At 43.1% G+C, this 21,674-nt stretch overlaps 2 protein-coding genes across 10 annotated transcripts in view; one reads left to right on the top strand and one right to left on the bottom strand.

Moving 5' to 3' along the window:
- YTHDC1 (YTH domain containing 1) overlaps positions 1-4,082 on the top strand; it is a 20,731-nt gene extending 16,649 nt beyond the window's left edge. For 3 of the 5 annotated variants that reach the window (XM_039710285.1, XM_039710282.1, XM_039710287.1), the window contains 6 exons: positions 522-558; positions 651-690; positions 794-856; positions 2,310-2,444; positions 3,068-3,275; positions 3,665-4,082. In XM_039710285.1, coding sequence (XP_039566219.1) covers positions 522-558; positions 651-690; positions 794-856; positions 2,310-2,444; positions 3,068-3,275; positions 3,665-3,714 — 533 coding nt within the window. In that variant the 3' untranslated portion in view covers positions 3,715-4,082. Of the gene's footprint in view, positions 1-521; positions 559-650; positions 691-793; positions 857-2,309; positions 2,445-3,067; positions 3,592-3,664 lie in introns of those variants that run through there. The other 2 variants (XM_039710286.1, XM_039710283.1) reach the window with 1 other exon arrangement.
- Positions 3,625-21,674, bottom strand: LOC120502680 (UDP-glucuronosyltransferase 2A2-like). Of its 5 annotated transcripts, none has more exons than XM_039710292.1 (8): positions 21,595-21,674; positions 17,034-17,934; positions 14,633-15,265; positions 10,637-10,785; positions 9,280-9,411; positions 8,790-8,877; positions 7,955-8,174; positions 3,625-6,730 (listed from the first exon to the last, which is right to left on the bottom strand). In XM_039710292.1, the coding sequence occupies exons 2-8, from the start codon at positions 17,767-17,769 to the stop codon at positions 6,454-6,456; spliced, it is 2,235 nt and encodes a 744-aa protein (XP_039566226.1). In that variant the 5' UTR covers positions 17,770-17,934; positions 21,595-21,674; the 3' UTR covers positions 3,625-6,453. The 5 variants fall into 5 exon arrangements, with proteins under 5 accessions (XP_039566226.1, XP_039566222.1, XP_039566223.1 ...); XM_039710289.1 differs by lacking the exon at positions 14,633-15,265 and adding an exon at positions 19,175-19,228 and having other exon boundaries at positions 6,420-6,730; positions 21,595-21,618; XM_039710288.1 differs by lacking the exon at positions 14,633-15,265.

The following is a 21,674-nucleotide window of genomic DNA, read 5'->3' as shown; positions in this document are numbered from 1 at the left end:
TGAAACTGTATGAATTCTTTGCCCTGTGGGGCTTTCCAGAAACTTTTTTTAGATTGTTTTTAATTTCCTCTGTAGCATTGTGTCCAAAACATATTAGGAAATGAGCTTTAAGGGTTGCCCCGATTAACACTTTCTACTGAATACGCAGTTAGGAATTAGTAACAGTCACATGCTAAATGCCTGGAGACAGCACTTTTCAAATTCATGTGCATTCCTAATTCATTTGACTGAATTTCAAGTCTTTATTTGCACAGTTTCCCTCTTGCGTATTTGTTTGTTCTGGCTGCAAGTTCTTACGGGTTTATTGATGTCACTTTTTTGTTATTACATTTTACTACTTGTCTGCATTGCCTATTAGAAGCTGTAAGTTTTCAGGAGTTATTTTAAAAGTGAGGGTAATGGCAGGTAGACATAATTTTGTAGCAGGCACAAAATGAAAGGACACTTTCTAATTAATATAATTTTTAAGATTGTTAACTTGAGACGGTAAATTGAATTAATACTGCTTGATGTTCGAACAGGGTATATAAAGGATCCCAGATATCCCGAAGTAGACAGGTAAGGTGTGTTCATGTTATTCATTTTATGTCCTGGTAACTTGTCTGCACGGATAAGTTGGATTTAGTTCTATAAATTTTTATTCCCAACAGACGATTTTCAGGAGTTCGACGAGATGTATTTTTAAATGGGGTAAGTTGCTGCATGCAAATTTTTTGGGCAACTTTATATTCAGCTTTCTGCACTTCCAAAGAACACTCAACACAAATTTTAATATTACTGTCTTTCATTTTAGTCTTACAATGATTACGTGAGGGAGTTCCACAACATGGGACCACCACCGCCATGGCAAGGAATGGTTTGTGTCTTTATTGAATTTGATTTTTCTCCTTAGCATACAGCTTCTGTTTTTTCCCCCAAAAGGAGCCTGGCATATTCAATGTGCTTTCAACTCTAAGCTTTTCCTAAAATGTGTCTTTGCTGTAACAGTGTAAAAATTTTAGGGGGAAAATATTCATAATAAGTATTTTAAAATTTACTTCCAAGAGTAGTCTGGCATTCTTGGTAAGCTCTGAAGAAATAGCAGAACCCTCCTTTAGCCTAGACGGGAGGGTGTGATCACATTCTGCATCCTGCTAAATGTTCATGGTAATTGGCCCTTGAACAGCAAATGCATCAAACAGGTGGACTTTGTTGAAGAAGCTCATGGAATGGGCTGCTGGGCTCTAGTGTTGTGCAGTGGCTTGCTTTTGGCAATGGCAATGAAGCATGCAGGAAACTGGCAAAATATGCTGCACAGCCTAATTAAAATAAGTCTTCCTGTATTACAGCCTCCACTGAAATGCACTTTTTTCCCAGTAAGATGAGCAGATACATGAGTGTACATATCTACAACAATGTAGGTAGTTGTACAAGTTGTGGCCTTCATGTCAGGATAAGTAGTCATAGTGAGGTTATTTTGGTTATATTTAGTAAGTCTGGCTGGATTTTGTATAACTGTGAGTCTTCTGGCTCTTATTTGTACTGGCAATGAGCAAAAAGCAGTGCCATATGTAGAGATGCTCGTATAGCCTCTCATTTTTGTCAGCTGAAACACAACTCCTTACAACTGAAGGAAGTAAACAAGGTTGTCAGATGGGAGGAAAAACAGTTTTTTAAACAGTTAAGCCTCCAGAAACTCCCTTCTTTTTTTCTCCTCCCCTCTTCTGCATGCAATCCAAGTAGTTGTCCTAGAATCCAGTGCTTCCATTTACTTTCTTTGTAACAAAGATGCAAGCCAAAATGCTTTGGTACTATGTCAGTGGAGGACCTTGCTGATTGAAGAAATGGAAGAAATCAGCGAAAATAGTTCTTGTTTAAAAACAACAAAAAAAAGGGCTAGAATTTTGTCAAATAATTTGTCTTGCAAATTATTTTATTTTTAATTTAGAATAGAAACATATTCATAAGGAATGAATATGACTTGTTTCTCTACGAGCTCATTGGTTTGGACAGAATTCACATTCTATATGCAAAGGTTTAAAAAACCCAAAGCTGAAACTGCCACACTTACATAGCAGAAGTTTTATGTACGGTGTCACATTGAGGCAGATGCAGAAGGAAGGGATATTGGGCTGTGGGGAGGGTGTGTACCAGACTTCTCCAAGCAATGGTAGAGAGGGGGTAAAGCATGCCAGCCTAATGGAAAGTAGTCTGCTGTTCAGTTAGGAGGCTGTGATCAGATTTATTTAGATGCTATGTTTTCCATCTGAATGATGCACTCCTTGTGTGCATTCCTTTGCTTCAACAAACTTCCTGTAACTTTCTTGTAGCCACCGTATCCAGGTATGGAGCAACCACCACACCACCCTTACTATCAGCACCATGCACCTCCACCTCAAGCTCACCCTCCATACTCAGGACATCATCCTGTACCCCATGAAGCGAGATACAGAGACAAACGAGTAGTAAGTGTCCACACAGACAGAGGGGATGCAAGTCTGCAGGCCAGGGTAGGAATCTGGGGTCCAGGGGAATAGCCTAGCCTGAGCTTTGTTGGCTGTGATCAACAGGATATTTATGACCTGTGTTAGAGTTCCTTGGGAAGATCAGTTGTTTAGATTGACTGCACACTTTCTGCAAATTTGAAAAGCCTTTCTCTTGCTGGTGAGGTAGAGGTGAAAAATTCTCTTACTCTTAAACTGAGGTTTATGCTTAAATTGGCTTCCAGCCTGTCCACCTCTGAAGGTTTTCATGCTGAAGCCTGGTTTGAATAAGGACAGGCCTGTAACTTTGCTTGTGCTCATTGACAACAAATTACTTTATCAGCAGAATTTGTGTTTTAAAACTTCTTACAGGCACATCAGAAAACAGGGTGGATTATTAAATTTCTGTTAGCTGGCTTGAAAGGCTCCTTAGCTTTCAGGTCTGGCATTTGAACCCCAGATTCTGCGCATGGATGCTGGACAATTTGTTTGGTTGGGTTTGCCTTTTTTGAAATACTGAGTTTTCTAAAGAGTTACAGCCAGACTTATAGATAGGGGAATTCTGATCTGGGAAAGAAAATAGCAGAGCTGTCCTTTCATCACAGCACGACTATGACATGAGAGTAGACGACTTCCTTCGCCGCACACAAGCTGTTGTCAGCGGTCGGAGAAGCCGGCCCCGGGAGAGGGACCGAGAGCGGGAGCGCGACCGGCCTCGAGATAATCGGAGAGACAGAGAACGTGACAGAGGCCGTGATCGGGAAAGGGAGAGAGAGAGGATTTGTGACCGGGACAGAGACAGAGGTGAAAGAGGTAGATACCGAAGATAATCTATCTGGAACAGTGCTCACTTGAAACAAAAAAAAAAAACTTGTATTTTTTTGTGTGTTTACAAGTAGTACATTTTATTTTCAGCTGTCTACTTAAAGTTCGTTGTGTAGAAGGATTTATAATGACCCTCTCTATTCCAAGCATGCAGTGAACTATGAACTGGAAAAACTCAAATAGGCCAAAAATAAAATACACAAAGCTGACACTCAACTTCATGTTTCTATTGGAACAAAGTTGGAAGCAGCTAAGAATGTAGATATTGATTAATTCTCAATAAATGTTCTACTTAGTGACTTCATTCTAGGTTTTTGAATACTGATGGATAACAGCCTTTTTTTTTTTTTTTTTGCTTTGATGTTTTCTTTCTGTAGTTTCATATGGTTCGATGGGAGAATGCTGCTATCAAGTATGCAAATACTGAAGTATGATCTCTTTTTCTTTTTTTTGACGGTATGGCAGTGTTGTAGCAGCCTTTTTTTCCCCCTCCCCCTCTTTTCCCCCCCATTTTTTAACCCTATCTGTGAAGTCAAATGTTTTTTTTTCAGTCTTCAGTAAGGAAAGCAATATTAAGAAGACACTATTGATACCTAATTTGTAGCCTTTTTTAAAAATCTTCCTGTGTTCAGTAATACTTTGGTCAATCCTCTTGTCTGGTCTCTTTCCAAAATGTACACATTGCTTGGAATGTTCACAACCTGCGTGCGTGAAACCAGAAAATATTGCTGTATTCTACATTGCTACCATTTTTTTTTTATAAAAATAAATTGGTAACTATTGAAATGTTTAAAACTCCATGTTGGGTTTCTTGGTTTTCTAAGCTTTGCTAGATTCCAGCAGTTCTAGGAAAATATCTCTGTTCATAAATAGTTCAAATGTTCTTTGTGGTAAGCAAAATTGATCTGAAGCCTGAATTTAGGAAAAGGACTACTGATATAAAAGGTAATTGCATTTCTGTTTCCATAGTGAAGTAGCCAATAACTCTTGCAGTTCATGAGAATTATTAAGGCCCTACGTGCTCAACTTAATCGTATAATCTTCAGGCTGTTGTCCTCAGCCACAATGTACCTGTCTCAGGAATGTTAGTCCTGCAAGATCCAGAGTCTGCACATATGTTCTTTGTAGTGGTCACTTGTTACTTCTCTTAAATAAGAAATATTTTACCTAAATGCCAATGGTAAAACGGTGAGGGGGAAAAAAATTGAAACTTGTAGTGAAAGTTCGTCAGTTCATCCAGCAATTTACAACCTTCCAAAACTTCTAAGTGTAGCACTGCCTTGGTGGACTTCTTCATAAACTTCCTTCAATGTCTTCTCATGTAACAAATCCAGACTGTGCTTTAAACACTTCCAGCTCCACCCTGCTGGGTGCTACAGCTATTTTTATAAAAGGCCGTATAGTACCAGCCACTGTGTGGCATTTGTGGAAATGTGGGGTTTTGATCTGACAATAATTTGTGCTCTGTTTATTTTTGTCTACAGTCACAGTAAACCTTTAGGTGTGTTAAACAATAAGTTAAGACCTCCAATGTACAAGTGTGTTTGGATTCTTTAAGCAATACTGGAGACTGAATATGTGTTTGGGTTTCTCAGCACAGTTCATTGTGCACAGAGAGGTAATGCCTGCTAGCTGGAGGATTAGATCAGTCTGTCACATTTAGAATACATTCTATGTCTAATTGGAGAAATGCATCATAGACCACCCTCATACTTTGATATCTTTCTCTGCATTATATACAGACTGTAAAATGAAGAGGGGGTTTTGGCTTTGAGGTTTTTTTTTGTTTGGGTTGTTTGTTTGTTTTACTTTTTAAATACAGTACTAGACAAGCCAAATTACTCTGAGTAGGTTACAGAAATGAAGCACCTCCTTAGAGGGACTGTGGAGCACTTTGTCCAGCTTTTCCCATCTGTCCTGTTTCCAGTGTCCTTTGTTAGCCCTGTCTGACTAATACCTGTGCAGCATGCTGGGAGGCTTGCTGGCCTTCTGGCATCTGAACTGACATCTCAGCAATGGGGTGGCAGGGGCTCATAGTGATCCAGCTGGTGGAGCTGTGCCCAGGGAGCAGCCTGGCTCTCTGAACAGTTACAGCAGCCCCCTTCTGATCTGGGGCCTTAGTGTCATGCAGTTCTCCTTTTTATTCATTCACTGTGCATTTTCCTGGTTATGAGCCCATCATGACAAGAGGAACTGTATACCAGAAATTGCCATGAGATGCAGTAGTCTTCTTGTAACCCCTCTACCCTGTATAGTTAGGAAACATTTGAGTTTTTGTGCATGTTGTAGTATGACGTTTAAGCAGATGTTGAAACATGACAATGCTAATAAAAAGAAGTTGATGTGGCATAAGGAATTTTACTATGTAAACAAATAATCATGTTCTGTTTGAAAACAATTCCAGAGTATTTAAAAATATGAGTTAAAATTCAAGCAGCTTTTTTTTTTTTTCGAGTAAGCTGGCACAGCAGTGAAATAACCTACCTGGAACAGGAGGCCTGGACTAGCAGCATTTTACAGGCATCTTTAACACCTGCAGAGGTACTAGGTTTACTACCACTCTTAGCTGACCCAAGTGCAGCACTGTTTTCTCTCCACTTTTCAGGCAAGGCAAGTGGCTATTGCACTGTTCCCACATGGAATGTTACTTCTTTGCAAGTTCCCTCTCTAGAGGTATTCCTGCAGGAAGATAATGTTTATGGTGGTCTCAGGATTTTAGTCTCCCCTCAGCCCCCAAGTAGTCACTGCATTTGTCACTTGCACAGCTCCCTGATTTTATGATTGTGGGCCTTCAGATGGGTGCTTTTTAGGAGCCCATGATCTTAGATTCACTGTCCAGTCTGGACAGAGTTTTTCTGACAGGAGAGGAGGATACCAAAATATTTAAGATATTTGAAAACATAGAGCAACAACTACCATGGCAAGGACCATATGTGATCAGCTAACATGGTCCCAGGGGATAAAGCAACTATAATTCAATTTTATGTAGACCAGAAGGAATTTACCGGCTAAGCAAGCAGCTCTGCCCCACAAAAGCTTTGTTGTGGTGCATTCATGGTGTGCCCAGTTGAAAGCATATCCCAATAAACTTGTTCACCAAAGAATGTGCATAAATGCCTTGTTGAGTCAGCCTAGGAGAAAAAAACTGCTGATGGGAACAAGGTGTCTAGTCCTTCTTCCTCTTTGCAATCCTGCCACATCTTCTACAGCAACATAAGCAGCACTTGAAAAGAATGAAGACAATAGTGGCTGTACAGGTGAACAAGAATGCCAGAACATCCAGGGAGTGGTACTGGTACCAGGTGAGATGGTGAGCAGCTGGTCTCAAGTGCTTTGCTCCTTTGTGACGCATGACAAATTCAATCCAGAAGACAGCTCTGTCCAGGGGCTTAACAGGCTGGTCATGCTGTATCTTGGATAACTTTAGAGCATTCTCCTTATAGCTGGGGTTGAAAAAAAAAAAAAAAAAAGAGAGAGAGCAAACAAAGAGATTTTTCACTTATTTCTGAAATAAACCATTTAGCACCTGGCAGTCCTCTTGAGGAAGGTAGACAACCCTGCTTTTACTTTCATCAGTCTTATTTAAATATATTTGAAGCTGGTCCAGTTTATTCCTGTATGCATAAAATTGAGCTAAGCATAGTACTAGAGAAAGCCAATATTTTGCAAAAAAAAAAAAGTTACTCAAAATTATTCCAGATACTCCTTTAAAAAAAACCAACATGGAAGCATTTGCAGCATTTCTGTTCCAATATAATACAGTGTGCTGATTTAGGCTGGAATAGAGTTAACATTCTTCATAGTAGCTGGTATGGGCTGTTTTTTGGATTTGTGCTGGAAGCAGTATTGATAGAATAGGGATGTTTTCCTTACTGCTGAGCTTATACTGAGTCGAGGCCTTTTCTGTCTCCCACACTACTCTACCAGTGAGGAGGCTGGGGCTGCACAAGGAACTGGGAGGAGGCACAGGAAGGAAAGCTGTTCCAACTGACCTAAGGGGATTCCATACTCTATGGTGTCATGTTCGTGTACTAGCTGCCATCCAGGTTGTTGCAGATCACCTCCACTGTGGCTGACTCCCTCAGATACTAGATACCTCCATCAGTGCTGGTCCATTTACTTCAGGAATTTGCAGGTTCTTACTTGAAGGAACACCTGTCCTTCACACTGGATGGGAGTTGCTGCTAAAGATTGGGGACTTCGGTATTTTTCCAATCCCTTTGTGGTCTTATCCTTAGCAAGGGATCCCAGCTGCTGGATTTCCTTCTTTTCGAAGTCCTGACTGATAGGTACAGTAACTTAAGAATACTGCTAAGTCAGGGCTAGGAGAAAAAACTGTTATGACTACAGGCAGCTAAGACCTAATAAAACTAGAATTAGGTCCTCCAGAGGATTTACACCAGCAGAGAACTCTCAAAAGCTCCTCTGAGCTTTCCAATAACTATTTTTCTCAAAGCACTCATAAAATGTGGTATAAGGAAAACCAGATTACTGATCTCTCCTCTTTGAGAAGTGCTGATTCTCAGAAAGGAAAGATGGTTTTTATCTGAATTCTAACTTCAGCTACCCTGTGTTTTCCATTCCTAGAAGGACTAGCAAAATTTCTCACATGAGCAGCCCAGGATTTTAATTACCTCAGCCTACTGTAAGGCAAGAACAAAACTCACGTGGAATTGTAAATTACTGTCTTCAGTGCATCAGCCAGGTCCTCTGACGTCATTGTGTTGAAATCCACCTGAACTGCAGCTCCTTTTGCTACCATGTGAGCAAGGTTGTCGTGCTGGTCAGCAAACATGGGAATCCCAACCATTGGGATCCCGTGGTAGATTGCTTCATAGAGCCCATTAGTCCCACCGTGTGTAATAAAGGCTTTTGTCAAGGGATGGCCTGGAACAGAGAAGGAGAAGGGCGTGTTACAGCAGCTGTGGCAGGCTGCATTCACTGGGATGTGAACACAGCATAGAGGGGCCAGTGCACTGCTAGAGAAGGGAACGGCCTTGACCTCTGGATCAGCAGCAGAGCTTGCATGCGTAGCTTTCACATAGTCATAATTATTTGAAGAGAACATGTGAATCAGCACGTCCCTCCAGATTACCCCACGGTTACCTCAGCTCTACCATTATTGTGCAGTTGTAGTTTTCACAGTATCAGGGTCAGAACAGCCCCGTGCTTCAGCCTTGCTTAGGTCAAGCATTTTGAAGAATGAGTCCTGGAGATGAACTCCAGCGGCCAAATCCAACTCCAGAGTACATCTCTACTTTGGAATTTACTCCTGCCTATGGGTGCTTCTGAGCCCTTCAGACAACTGCCACCAAGCTCTGTAAGTCAGAGCCTTTTAGGAAACAAAGGCTCCCAAGAGCAAAGCTCTGTGGCTTAAACTGTGAAACTAAGTGTGTCTGCAAGCGTTACATGGTTTTGGCTAGAATTAACCATTCTAGAGGAAAGAAAAAAGGAAACAGTTTTTCCAAGTGTGCAATCCATCCCAAATAGAAACAGTCTTACCAAGCAGGTCATTTTGTGGTATCCAGTCAAAAATCCTGGTGTTGGAGCCCAGAGTTTCTGGTTTTTTCCCTTTGTACCGCCAGAGGACCTTGAACAAAGGAAGAATAAGATAAACATGCTGCATGTGATATGCTTTTCTGTATTATTACATGTCATTTACAGCTTTATCTCAAACCCATATACCTTTTTCCAGAATTTAGATAGCTTTGGCTGCAGTTGAACTCTTTAATTGGTTATTATGTGCTAATTATAAAAAATGCGTGGAGTGATTTTTGTATTTTGGCCTGTAGACACACCTCCATGTCATTTGGTTCAGAGGAGGTGAAACACCAGAACTATCCATGAAACAACTCAGCAGTCTTGTCTCTCTGAGAGAGCCCTGGCTGTATCACATCTAGCAGGGATGCAGGTAAAGAACAGGCCATTCCAAATATAAAAGGGAGTGAAAAAAAACCAAGACAACTTGTTTGAGGCTTGAAAAGAAATTCACCTTTTGTGGAAGCTGGCTGAGGGCTTTGGCAATCACATTACTCCTTTCATCACTTAGGCTGTGGACCATTGACCCAAGAGTGAATACGATGACACCATGTTCCCCTGAGCTCTGAACAAATTCTTCAATTTCCTAGGAGAGGCAGAAAACATACCAGGGGTAATTACACAATGTGGATTACACAGATTTCTGTGAATAGAGAGCATAACCTTTTCAGCTTATTAAGGAAATGATGGTGATATGAGCACCTCCTGACAGAAGGGATTGACAAAGACAGATCTGGCCCTGTGGAAAACAATCAGTTTCTCCCAAATGAGGAACAGGACAAGTTGAGAGAGGTGACAGATGCTTTGTCTTTTTGAAAGCAAGTTTCAGGATACATTTCAAGCAGCAGGAATGAATCCTGGTGTTATCATGTGCAGGCCATACATACTCTTGTGACACTCTCCTTAGCATGGTCTTGGTTCTGGATTTTCCTGGAACACGTACTTTGTATTACACAGCTCTGCTGAAACCTGAGAGGGTGTTTCAGCATCCTGATCACAGATTTACCAAGTTGGTGTTGTCACTTTGCTAGTCAGACAGTTCTCATTTCCTGCAACGCACCACATTACTCAAAACATTTTCTACAAATCAGACCTTTTTCCTGTTTTCCTGTTCCTGTTATTAGTTAGTATCATGTGAACTGGAGCAGTAACGTGCAAAAGGGAGTGGTTATTAATTTTTCCCAAGCTCAACTCATGCTACAGGGGACTGGGAAGAGAGTTAGAAGGTTTCTTTTAATAGACAACATGCACTGAAGATGGCCTATATCTTCCAAGACTCCTACAAGAATGATAATCTCCACCAGAGCTTGTCATGTTGTTATCTTCAGTATTTGGGAGTTTCAAATTCCACCTGAATACTGCAATTCACAGCAGAGCATAGGCTGGAGATGCTCAGTGCTTTACTCCCTTTAAGATTTCTTAAACTAAGGTACAATAGAAAAAGTGTTTATCACTCATGTATTTCTGCAAGTTTTGACCCTGTTTTACCTAAAGAATTTGTCCTGTCACAGTGCCTTCTGGCATCAAGTATTTCAATGTTATTATGGGCTGCAAGTCTGTGTCTTAGGATTAAATATTACATTTAAGTTCCCTGAGGTAGCACCTATTTTTTCCTAAAACAGACATGTATTACCCTGTGCTGACATCAGCTATCCTCTTTTTAAGACAGCAGGCTGTAAACCAGCCCTCCATTTGGACAAGTATGGATGGATGGTAAATAAGAATGAGCTTTCCCAGGAAAGCTGTTGGTTGTCCGGGAGAGAAACAGTCATTGTAACAAACCAGCCAACAGAAAAACTAGGCTGGGATACCTTTGGTAATGGTTTTGCAGGCTGGCAATGAAGTCCTCCAACAAACTCAAAGTTGGGCAGGAAAGGGCGTGGAAATTCGAAATCCCAGTATGTTCTGATTAACCAAATCTCTGCTTTTCCCATCGTCTCACACAGGGTTGTGGGCCTTCCTGTGGGCGAGGTACAAGAGGTTGACAACATGCATGGGAGTGACATTGTTTGCTCTGGATTGTGAAACAGGAGCCTTACCTTTGTCTTTTGGTACTCCCAATCAGCGTAGTTTATCAAACCATGCATAAAATGAAAACTCAACAAATCTGGATCTGTTCCTTGCCCTGTCCTGTGCTCAGCTTTAGCAGGTGGCCATGAGCACAAGGTACAATCCTTAAAAGGATTTTGAACCTTCATGATTACTTTAGAGAAATACAAGCGAGATGCATTTAGTATCTGATACAGAAGAGTAATTCTTGTAGGGCTGAATTATTACCTGAGCTTGTTACAAAAACACAGAGAACACTTGAGAAATAGAACAATCACAGAAGATTTAGTTCCAAATAAAAGATTAATCACAAAGTGATGATCACCTGTCGGGGAGGAGGAAAGTTTTTTAACAAAGTTCTGTAGCATTTTTTAAATGGTGACTCATTTAGCAGCTGCTGAGATAACAATAAAACACAGGTACAGGCATCTCTAGTATTCTTGAGGACTGGGTCAGCTGTTTCTGACACACATTGAGAAAAATTGGCCGACTCCTTAGATACTTTTAATGTCATTTTGTGCAAAATCCAATATTTCTAGAAATCCATCTGAAAAAAAATCTAATGGTAATCTGATGTTTTATAGTTTACCATTTGGAAATATATATATTCTTAGGTACACGTTGCAAGTTTTCTTTGCAGTATTTTCTCCACAAAGTGAAACTGGGGAGTAAAAGGGTTAGAAGTATTGATAAATAGTTTTGCAAAGCCAGCCTAATGCAAGCAGGAATCAACCTAAATAAGCAGCAAGGTAAAAATTAACCATAGGACATCTTCTTACACTACTTGATCAGTATAATAATCTACACCAGTAATTTTTTTATTTATATTTAAATTAAAGAGCAATGAGTCCGTTTTAAAGTTGCTGGAATGCAAATTAAATTTTCATTACAAGTGGAGTGATATAAAGATGTAATAAAATCTTTATGTGGTATTAAAAAATTAAATCCAGGGAAGAGGGACTAGTTTTCAGAGCACAAAGGTATTCTTTGCAATTGCAGGAAAAGATTGGACAGCAAAAGAAGAGATGCCCTTGTGTTTGCTGTTTACTCGTTATCTGCCTAAACTTAGATACCCTGGACAAGATTCAAAGTCCGTTGAACTAAAAGGAACTCTTTGTTAAATGTTGAGTCATGCCTGAGTTGTACTGTGTTGTAGCAAAATTTTCAGATATGTATGTAGTTTAAGGAGACTAATACAAACTCTGAATGGTGGATGAAAGGGAAAGGTGACAGCATTGTTGAGAACCTGAACTCACACCCAGCATCCTGCACTATGCAGAGTTGCAAGTTACTTCAGGATTGCCACCTCTGCTGCCCTTTGAGAAAGAGTATTTTGAGACGACAGCATGGTGGTCGCAAAGCGTTCAAAAGTCACAACCTATGCAAGAAAAGAAACCACTCAACAGCTGCCTTACCTAAGACATTACTGTAGTATCCGTCCACTTCATCTCGCCAAAACTTAATGAAAAATAAATCCGTGAAAATGTAAAAGAGGAAGTTCTGTAGTCTTTCCGTAAAGGACATCTGGTGTGTCAGCCCGGTTGTGCTGGCAGGCACATAGGAAGGTGGGGACGGGAGCCCACCGCACAGCCGCTCTACCACATTCCCGTCGGAAAAGCGGAAGCTGTAGACAAAAGGGATCTCGAGGATTTCTGCTACAAGCTCCCCACCTATAGACAGGGGGTCAGCAATCAGAACATCGAACTTGGCCTGCTGCAGCTTTGCTATCAGGTGAGTGTTCGTCAACAAGGTGTCACAGGTCTGCTTTGACATATTGGTAAAGACCTCCAGTTGCTCTTTGATCGTCCACATGATCTCCCAGGGGAAGCGATTAAAGGCTTCATTCATCCAGAAATTGAGGAAGTCGTCCATGAAGGCATCCAGGGTCTCCTGGCTAAAGGGGACTTGCAGGACCTCAAAAGTGAAAGGGGAGGAGGTGTCCTGGTAGTCGATGAGCAGATTGCTTGAGGGTACCAGCACAGTCACTTCATGACCCCGGAGAACAAGCTCTTGCAGAAGCACTTTCACATTGATCCAGTGACTGGCATCGGTGGGCCAGACCACCACCCTCCCACAAAAAACAGTGCTGCAGCAGCATGTGTAGGCCCAGAGCAGCCAGGGGAACTTTGTCCCAAACATCTCAGTATTCCACGTCCAACTCTGGCCTGACTATACTGGAGACTGAACTGGAAGCTGTTCACAATTTCACTGTGCAAATGTTTTAGAGCCAACCAATTAAAAGTGGCATTTGGTGGCTAGACTGGCAAACGTGACAAGATTGGCAAACGTGGCAAGAGGGAATGTCGTAACACAAAACAGCACTCATGGGAGGGCTGGGCAAGCAGCAAATTCCCTTCTGGAATGTCCTGCAGAGCCACAGCTGATTCAAAATTACAGCAGCTCCTATCTGCTCACCACAAAGTGTATTTTGCAGCATGTGAAGACTAGAAGCCTTTTCCCTGTGCTGTGGTTTAATCTTAATAGGCAGCTAGGCACCACCAAGCCTCTGAATCTCCCAGTAGGAGGAGAAAAGGAAGGGCAAAAGTTTAAAAACTCAGGGATTGAGACAGCCCTGACAAACCTCTCCCCCTATCTTTTATTTTGCTGAGCACAAAATCATTATGGGCTGGGGTATCCCTTGGGTGAGTTGGGGTCAGCTGTCCCAGCTGTGTTCACTCCCAACTTCTTGTACATCTCCAGCCCCCTCGCTGGTGGGGTGGGCTAAGAGGCAGAAAAGGCCTTGACACTGTAAGCACTGCTTAGCCATAATTAAAACATCCCTGTGGTATCGAAACTCTTTTCAGCAATCCACCATGCAGCCCATGCAAGCTAACAAAACAGGTATTTCACATGGAGCCTTAAATGCTAAACGCTGGAGTTCACAATAAAAAAAGACACCACAAGATTCAAACAGCTCTGGGGCTTACACAACAGACATCAAACCATGCTTCAGCCAGTGCAAGACTTTCTAGTCTCTGTCATCACAATATGATAAGCAACACAAGGGCACAGCTAGGTACTCTAAGAGTAGGATACCTTAACAACTTAGCTCTCTCAGCAGAATTACACCTTACTAGTGATATATAAATAAAAACAGTTTAAAGTCTCATATTGAAATAACCATTTTATCTCCGCCCTAGCAATGCATATGTCGCACCTGTTTCCTTTTAAGCATCACCTAGAGCAAAACTGGAAAAACAATTATACAACTGTTGTTTTTTTTTAATTAAAAACCACTTACAAATAAATATAACTGTAATGTTTTCAGACACTCAGAAAAGCAAAGAACCATGTCTCTGCAGAGGGCCTTTTATCACTGTGAATTGGGGCTCATCTAATCGCCCAGATTTTTAAAGGTCCAGAGAAGGATATTATCTCTAATTTTGAGACAAAGTAGCAAGTATGAAGTGTGCTATGGGAGAAAAAGTACTAGTGTTTGTTTGGTATATAGTATTTTACTGTTCTTAGTGTTTGCCATGATTCATCTATGAATATGACTAATGAGCCCTTTTTCAAGTGCTTTAGCACTGTTTTACATATCTTGGAAGTACTTGTACAGACTTAGCTCTACCACTGTAGCAGATCAGGATTAACAGGCAATGTTTGTACTTGCCTGGATTGCTTGACTTGATGCAGGAATTTTGAAGGAAGGAGAGTGAATTTGGGGCTGTCTTGCTCCTGATTTGTGCCTTAACCTCTCATCTCTGGGTATTTTGTGTGCACAGCATATGTAATTTCTGGAAAGAGAGCAGGCTTACCTAAAACTTCACTGTAGTATTGATCCCAGTTTGCCCAGAGAATGTAATGAAATACGAAATCATACAGAGCGTAGCCGAGGATGTTTTTTAGCCTTTGCCAGAAGGTCATCCTATCTGTTAGGCTGGTTAGGGTGGTTGGTACGTAGGAAGGAGGCGATGGGAGTGTTCCACAGAGCCGCTCCACCGTGTTGCCCATGGAGAACCGGAACGTATACACAAAGGGGATACCCAGCTTCTCAGCAACCAGCTCCCCGCTGGGAAATAGTGGGTCTGCCAAAAGGAGGTCGAAGGCAGATGCCCTCAGTCTTTCCATCAGGGCCTCATTCTTCACAGCTCCATCACAAATGGTTTTGGTTACGTTCTTCATCTGCAATAGCATTTGAACTACCTTGTAAGTACTTTTCCAGATAGGTAGCCCTCTCTCCTCATTAAAAAAAAAATAAAGCAGTTTATCCATTGCGTCAGTCATGTCCTTTTTGGTGATTGGCACCTCAATCACCTCAAACTGGAAGGGTGAGGGCTGGGTGGGATTGACGATGAGGAAGCACGAAGGCAGCAGCACGGTCACCTCGTGGCCCCGGGCCACCAGCTCCTGTAGTATGTGCTCCATGTTCAGCCAGTGGCTGTTGTCAGCTGGCCAGACCAACACCTTCCCCCCGGATCCCCAGCCCAACACAGCCAGCAGCACCAGCACTGCCACCTCCTTCCCTGCCATAGCCTGCCCTGTGTGGCAATGCCTCTGTGGCCTTCCTTCACCGGGAGCAGGGGCACTCCTGAACTGGGCTGGGCATGCATGACACTGCCTTGATCTCAAGGGCAGGGAGCCAAAGGTAGGCCGTGTGAAATCCTGGATAATAGCATGTTTAATGCCATGTTTTCCTAGGGCACAAAAAAGGTGATTGCCCCAGCTGGCACCCTCTGGTGGTAAACAGCTTGCTGAAGCTGGAAGATGTGATTCATGTGATTCCTCTGGAGCAACAGAGAGAGCCTTCAGCCCTGAGGGACTCAGTCCAGCAAGGCTTGTATCCTCTTGGTAATCCCGTCCCTCCTGCCCATATAACTACAGGTTCTGTGTTACTTGTTTGGTAGAAGAGATTACTTTTTCAGTCTTCTGGCTCTTTGAAACACAGCTGGGTGAGCAGCAGAGATGTTCACTGACTATGTGGGCAATTTTTGCTTTTATAAAGCTACTAAGCATTCCTTTAGAGCACACTTAAAGTGTTGATCCGGGGCTACAGCCCAAGACTTGCATCTCAAATGCAGGAAACTACACAGCAAATTATTCCAATATCAGAGTAAGACTATCCTCATGTGAACTTGCCTCTTACAGAGAGCACCGTGGGAGACCAGGAGCAGGTAGTGCAGGCTTCCTGCCTGCCACTAAGAGCCAATCATGCACTATAAATTGAACAAGAAAATCCATCAAACAGTTTAATTTATATGGTCCCTCCTGATGTGCAGTTACGAAATACTGTTAAGTTCTCTTTTATGTGCAAAAAATCATTATTACAGGGTTTCTGCCCAGTGCTGTTACACAACGGTTTCCTGATGTTGTCATCTGAGGCTTTTGGTATGGTTTGCATGCTGCCTAGACACCCTTTCTGGGACAAAAATGTGGGTCACGGAAACAGCTGGACTGTGAGGAGCCAAACTGAGATACCTCATGTACTGTACACATGACATCAGCTTGGTGTACTTGTGGAGTCTTGCATCATGCACGTATTTGCAGGCAATTGAACCCTGAGAGATTTGCAAGAGGTCTTTTTGAAGAGCTCAATGGGAAGGTAGTAGAAATGACACGTGATTACTAATAAACATGATTTTCTACCTGATCACTCAAAACAGTCCAGAAGAAAAGCCTGCAGAGAAAGGTTTGTTGTTTTCAGTTTGCTTTGTGGGTAGGAGTGTATGTTCTAAATAAAACTTGTTTTGTGCAGAGAGAATTGGTTCTATATGACCAGTGACATAAATGAAGTTTCTATTACAAAGCCACAATGCACTTCAATATTGCTACTGAGGGTGACAGGGCTGGCTTGTAATTCACCAGCTCTCCCCTCCTTGTTATGTTCCTCTGGATGAGGAAGATGGCTCTGTTCTTGGCTGCTTTCTGTGCTAGCAGTCACCCTTGCTGAGCGCCCTGTATGGTGTGGAAGTCATATCAAACTCCACACTACAGTTATGACAAAAGCCAAATCCATCAATTGGAATGACCCTGATCCTGTCTCTATGCAATGGCATAGCAGCACAGCACCCTGACTGCTTGTGGTTCAGCTCCTTTTTAGGGACACAGTGGCAAACTCTTGCTGACCCTTCTCTTGACTTTGCGACCCTGGTGGGTTCCTAGCTCTGCAGATCGTAAGGACAGACTGTATAACGAGAAGTGAAGTATCAGAAGGCTTACCTAAGACCTTGCTGAAGTAGGAATCCCAATGTCCCCAGTAGCTCCGGAAAACATAGTCTTGCAGGTGGTAAGACACAAAGTTTTTTACTCTCTCCCCAAAAGACATGCGGTCAGTGAGCTCAGACAGGGCTGCAGGCGTGTAGGATGGTGGGGCAGGGATCTTGCCACAGTGCCTTTCCAGAGTGAAGGCTGGGGAGAAACGTAGCGAGTAGACAAAGGGAATGTCCAGCTTGAGAGCCAGGAGTTCCCCACAGGGGGTCACTGCATCTGACAGCAGCAGGTCAAAGCCAGAGCCCTGCAGACGAGCCATCAGCTCCTGGTTGGTCAGCACTGCGTCGCACAGCATCTTGTTCATCTCCTGCCAGCCTACAGACAGTCTTCCCAGCTCCTTGTAAAACTGCCAGAAGGTCAAGATGGTTGGCCTGTTGTTGAGCCATAGATCCACTATTTCATTAAGCAGAGTCTCGGGTAAATCTTTCCCATAGGGCACATTATAGATCTCAAACTTCTCCGTACTCTTCGGCTTGGGTTCAATGAAGAGGGTAGTGTTGGGTACCAGGATGGTAAAGCTGTGCCCACGGCGGATGAGCTCCTGTACCATTACATTCATGTTCATCCAGTGGCTGCCTTCTGTTGGCCAAACCAGTATCTTCCCACAGAAGACAGGCCCTAGAAGGGCAACCTGAAAAAGGAGCAGCTGGAGGTATTTCTTTGAGCCGTTTGTTTTCATGGCCATGGCAGAGTCAAGGGCTAGATAGCCTGGGAATTTTCCCTTCCAGTTGGGAGTTCTGCACCTCTGTTCTGCACCTCTGTTTGATGGCTCCTTACTAGCACTCTTAGCAGAAGTGAGACTTTGCTGTTGCACAGGTAGTGTCTTTATAACCTGTGTTTCATCTGAGCTCTGAAAAAAACAAATGTTTGGTGATTCATTTTTCCCTTTCTGCCTTCTACCCTGTTAGCTTCCCACTGAGGGAGTTCTATTCTCCTTTTAGAAGGATGACAGCAATCCTCCCTGCTGTCAAAAGAGCCAGTTCCCTGGATATCAGCCCTGAGACTCAAACAAATCCCTTGCATTTTTTTTCATGAACTAGCAATGCCAGAGGAAGGCCAAGGAATAAAAGGCCACAGGGCTGACTTGAAAGCGTCATCCTTTTTCACAATGAGATGCTAAAAGTGTTGATATTTCTTATGCTGAGAGAAGTCAATGAATCCTTCCTTTGGTTGATGATAATGCCAATAATAACATGCAATCTGTTCTAATAGGTCACTGGTAGCTTCCAACTAATCCCAGACAACAATGGACAGTGAGTCCATTGCTACTGCCTGTGATACATGACCACCAACCTGATCATGTTGTGGGCTCAGTTCAGGTGGTCTGGGCCTCTTCTGGGCCCTAAAGGTGCTAAAGAGGAAAACCTACATCATCTGGGATAGCTCTGACTTGGAAAATTGTCTCTTGAATATAAACACCATGCCTGGAAGCAGTTCTTTAACCACCTGGAACCAAAATTACAACTAAAACCCACAAATACAATTATACACTTGATCCAACACAATTTGGGGAACAAATGTCATGCAGCAAAAAACTCTTACCTAGCAGAGTCTTCCGAGGTACATGAACATTGTGCTCTGACTTGCAAGGTGCAATATGCTACACCTGTTTGCTGCCTTTCCTTGCTGCTCCCCTCCCCTGTGCCTCTGGGCTGCCCCAGCAGGATTGGCTATCAGGCAGAAGGAGCTTAAGTAAGTTAGCCTCTGAACTGGACTTTTCAAAAGGAGGAAGTAATAAAATACGGGATGATGGCAACAAGGCGTATTCTGCACTTTTTCATTGCTTTGTTATGCTCTAGGAATTTAATGGCTGAGGTGATATTTCCCTTGCCAGGATATACTATAATGTTATTACAGAGCCAGGTTCTTAGGAAGACTTTGTATGCTAGAGATAAGAAATATGGTGTCTGACTGCTAAAAATACTTTTTTACTCCCTTTAGGGTCCCAGGTGGCAAACAAAATTGTTTATTACATAGTAGATATGTTTATAAACTGTCCACAGGATCAAAGAGTGAATCTTGTGGTTTGCTTGCAGAGGTTTTCAAAAGTTGGTGCTGTCTGTGTGAGTTTCCAAAAGTTGGTATGTTACCTGTGTTGGCTCTGTGGCCCTTGATTCTGGAGATCTAGGCAAGTGTTTAATCACCTATATGAAAATATAGGAATCTAAATGTGCGTTTCAATGATTTTTAAGTACTGTCCATAATATTCAACAGGGTTTTTTCTCAACCCTCAGAATCCAGGACTATTATGCCAGCATGTTTCAACCATAATTTGGCCTTACAGCCAGAAGTTTCACTACAGTCTCTCCACAGACCTTTGTATCCAGAGTAAGACTTTTTTTCAGGTTAATTTAGCTTATTTTATGAAGTCCCATAAGAAACTTCTAGATTTCCCAGCAACTATTGAAAGGCCATGTTCATATGGGCTAGAGCAGATCATAGAACCATAGAATATCTTGAGCTGGAAGGGACCCACAAGGATCACTGAAGTCCAACTCCTGCCCCTGCAGAGGACAGCCCCAAGAATCACACCATGCCTGAGAGCATTGTCCAAATGCTTCTTGAACTCCCTCAGGTTTGGTGCTGTGACCACTTCCCTGGATAAAAACTTAGATAGGAACTTGTTTTTTTGTTTCCAACCCCTTAGTATCCAATTCCTCCACAGCATATGAGAGCAATTGCTAGGGGAACCAAAGAGTTTAAATTGTCTTGTTTCCATGGCCAGCTCTAAAGATGATTCTCAAATGACTCAGATCAGAGAAGACAAGCATTTTGAGAGGATTAAAGTACAAAATCCAGGTCTTGAGAGAGAAATGAGGCAGAAGAAAGTAGATGGTGTTAAATGTCTGTATTTCACGCATTTGACATTACTAAGAGAAGAGCTGCAGAGAGTGATGCAACCCCCAGCCTTGTTAAAAAACAACAGGCTTTTCAAGGCTAAGGCCCTCATGCAAAAGTTAGGCAATGCATACTGATGTTTTCCACACACGGGTCTCTTCACCATTGTGCTGGCTGGCTGGCTGGGGGCTGCAGTGTGCGTGGCACTTTGATTTCTAGGAAACCTCCATGCCAGCCAGCACCTCAGAAATTCAGGGCCAGGGTGGAAAAGGGAAGCTTTTGCCCTGAAGAAGCACCAAATGACTCTGTGCTTTCCCTTTCACTTAACGCAATGAAGCAGCTTCTGGTCTGAAAGCAGACTTTAAAAAGTCTTCACTAGGCTGGAGTGTTCTTTGGGGGGTGGGGTGGGTTGGCAAGGAGAAGGGACTATACTACATTGGGAAAATTTCAAAGTTGGCTCATCCCTACAGGCAGAGGTGACAGAATTGAGCAATTCTGCAAAGTCACATGCATGCACTCAGTAAAAACACATGTGCTTTGTAATCCCCGGGGTATGGGGAAACTCCAGCAAAAGTTAATGAGATGAAATAGCCTCAGCATGACCATCTTTCTTGAATAAATTGTATCTTTTCTACTCTGCACTGTTACTGCAGGATGAAAAAACCAGGGTAGGTTTATAGCATTGCACTTGGATTTTTTGATTAATTTTAAGATTCTGAACTCTCTTTTTGCTGCTGTAATCCTGCAGGGGCACCTTGGCAGGTAAACAGTGGAAATCAGGGTGGCTGGCACAGGAGCCATTTCCACTCTGCAAAGCCAAAACATTAAAGAAATGAGAGAAGGTTAAGGCCAAGCTTGGTGTCCCTGCTAGGAGTCTGCATTGTTGTGGAAGAATAGGTGCTGCACCCTCTCCTCATCAGTGAGGAGCAGCAGCAGACTTGCCCAAGCTCCCTGCAGATGTGGCACACTCCTGTCTTGCCAGCATCTGTCCAACCTCCCAGGGAAAGCTGCATGCTATGGTGATGGGCAAATCTGCAAATCCCATGGGTATGGACATGATGAGACTCATCTAGACCAGCCCAAAAAGGAGGAGTTGCTCTCTCCATTCCACCTTTTCATGAAAGTTTGCTGTTCGTGCTCCCATGGCAAGCCTTTCCCCGTGACTTTCCCAGTCGTCCTGCCGATCGTTTGTTTTAGTGGGAGAGTTTGCTGCTGGAGCAGGAAGGAGCTAGGCAAAGACCAGGCAGGCTGCAATGGCCAGGGCAGCCTGGTCACCAGGCACTGTTCCTGCCCTGGGAGCAGCAGTGACAGCACCAGAGGGCACCGCGGCCATCACTGCACCCACTGCTGGGAACAGGGGTCCCAACTGCAGGGACAGGAGCACACCCAGAGCCCCAGCAAGGACAGGGGTGCCAACAGCGTGCCAGCATCACCCAGAGCAAGCACTTCCTCCCTTGTCTCAGTACCCCTGAGGAGCAGGGAACTGGAACTGAACACTGCCCTCGCCTCCCTCTCACCATCCCTGGGGATATTGCAGGAGACCTCAGAGCAGGGGAAGGTTTAGGGGTGCTGATTGCATTCCAAAGTACCCCAAACCCACCACCCAGGACCCCCACACATGCAGCTCTGTGCAGTTGAGCATGGGCAGAGCACCCAGGAACACCCGTCTCACCTAATACCTGCTGCTCTGCGCCGGGAGAGTGACGCTGGGATGGTGACACCAGCAGGGTGACAACGGGAGGGTGACAGCAG

This window comes from Passer montanus, unplaced genomic scaffold, assembly GCF_014805655.1.
Source record: "Passer montanus isolate IOZ18808 unplaced genomic scaffold, ASM1480565v1 scaffold23, whole genome shotgun sequence".
Classification (NCBI taxonomy): Eukaryota; Metazoa; Chordata; class Aves; order Passeriformes; family Passeridae; genus Passer; species Passer montanus.
This window is presented reverse-complemented; position numbering and strand designations above follow the sequence as displayed.

Excerpts from the sequence above, each read along its gene's own strand:
- LOC120502680 (XM_039710292.1), bottom strand. The coding sequence starts at position 17,769 with ATGGCCATGAAAACAAACGGCTCAAAGAAATACCTCCAGCTGCTCCTT. Across the intron at positions 8,175-8,789 it reads ACCACAAAATGACCTGCTTG|GCCATCCCTTGACAAAAGCC; the intron begins GTAAGACTGTTT and ends TCTCTGTTCCAG. Across the intron at positions 6,731-7,954 it reads ACAGTAATTTACAATTCCAC|CTATAAGGAGAATGCTCTAA; the intron begins GTGAGTTTTGTT and ends TTTCAACCCCAG.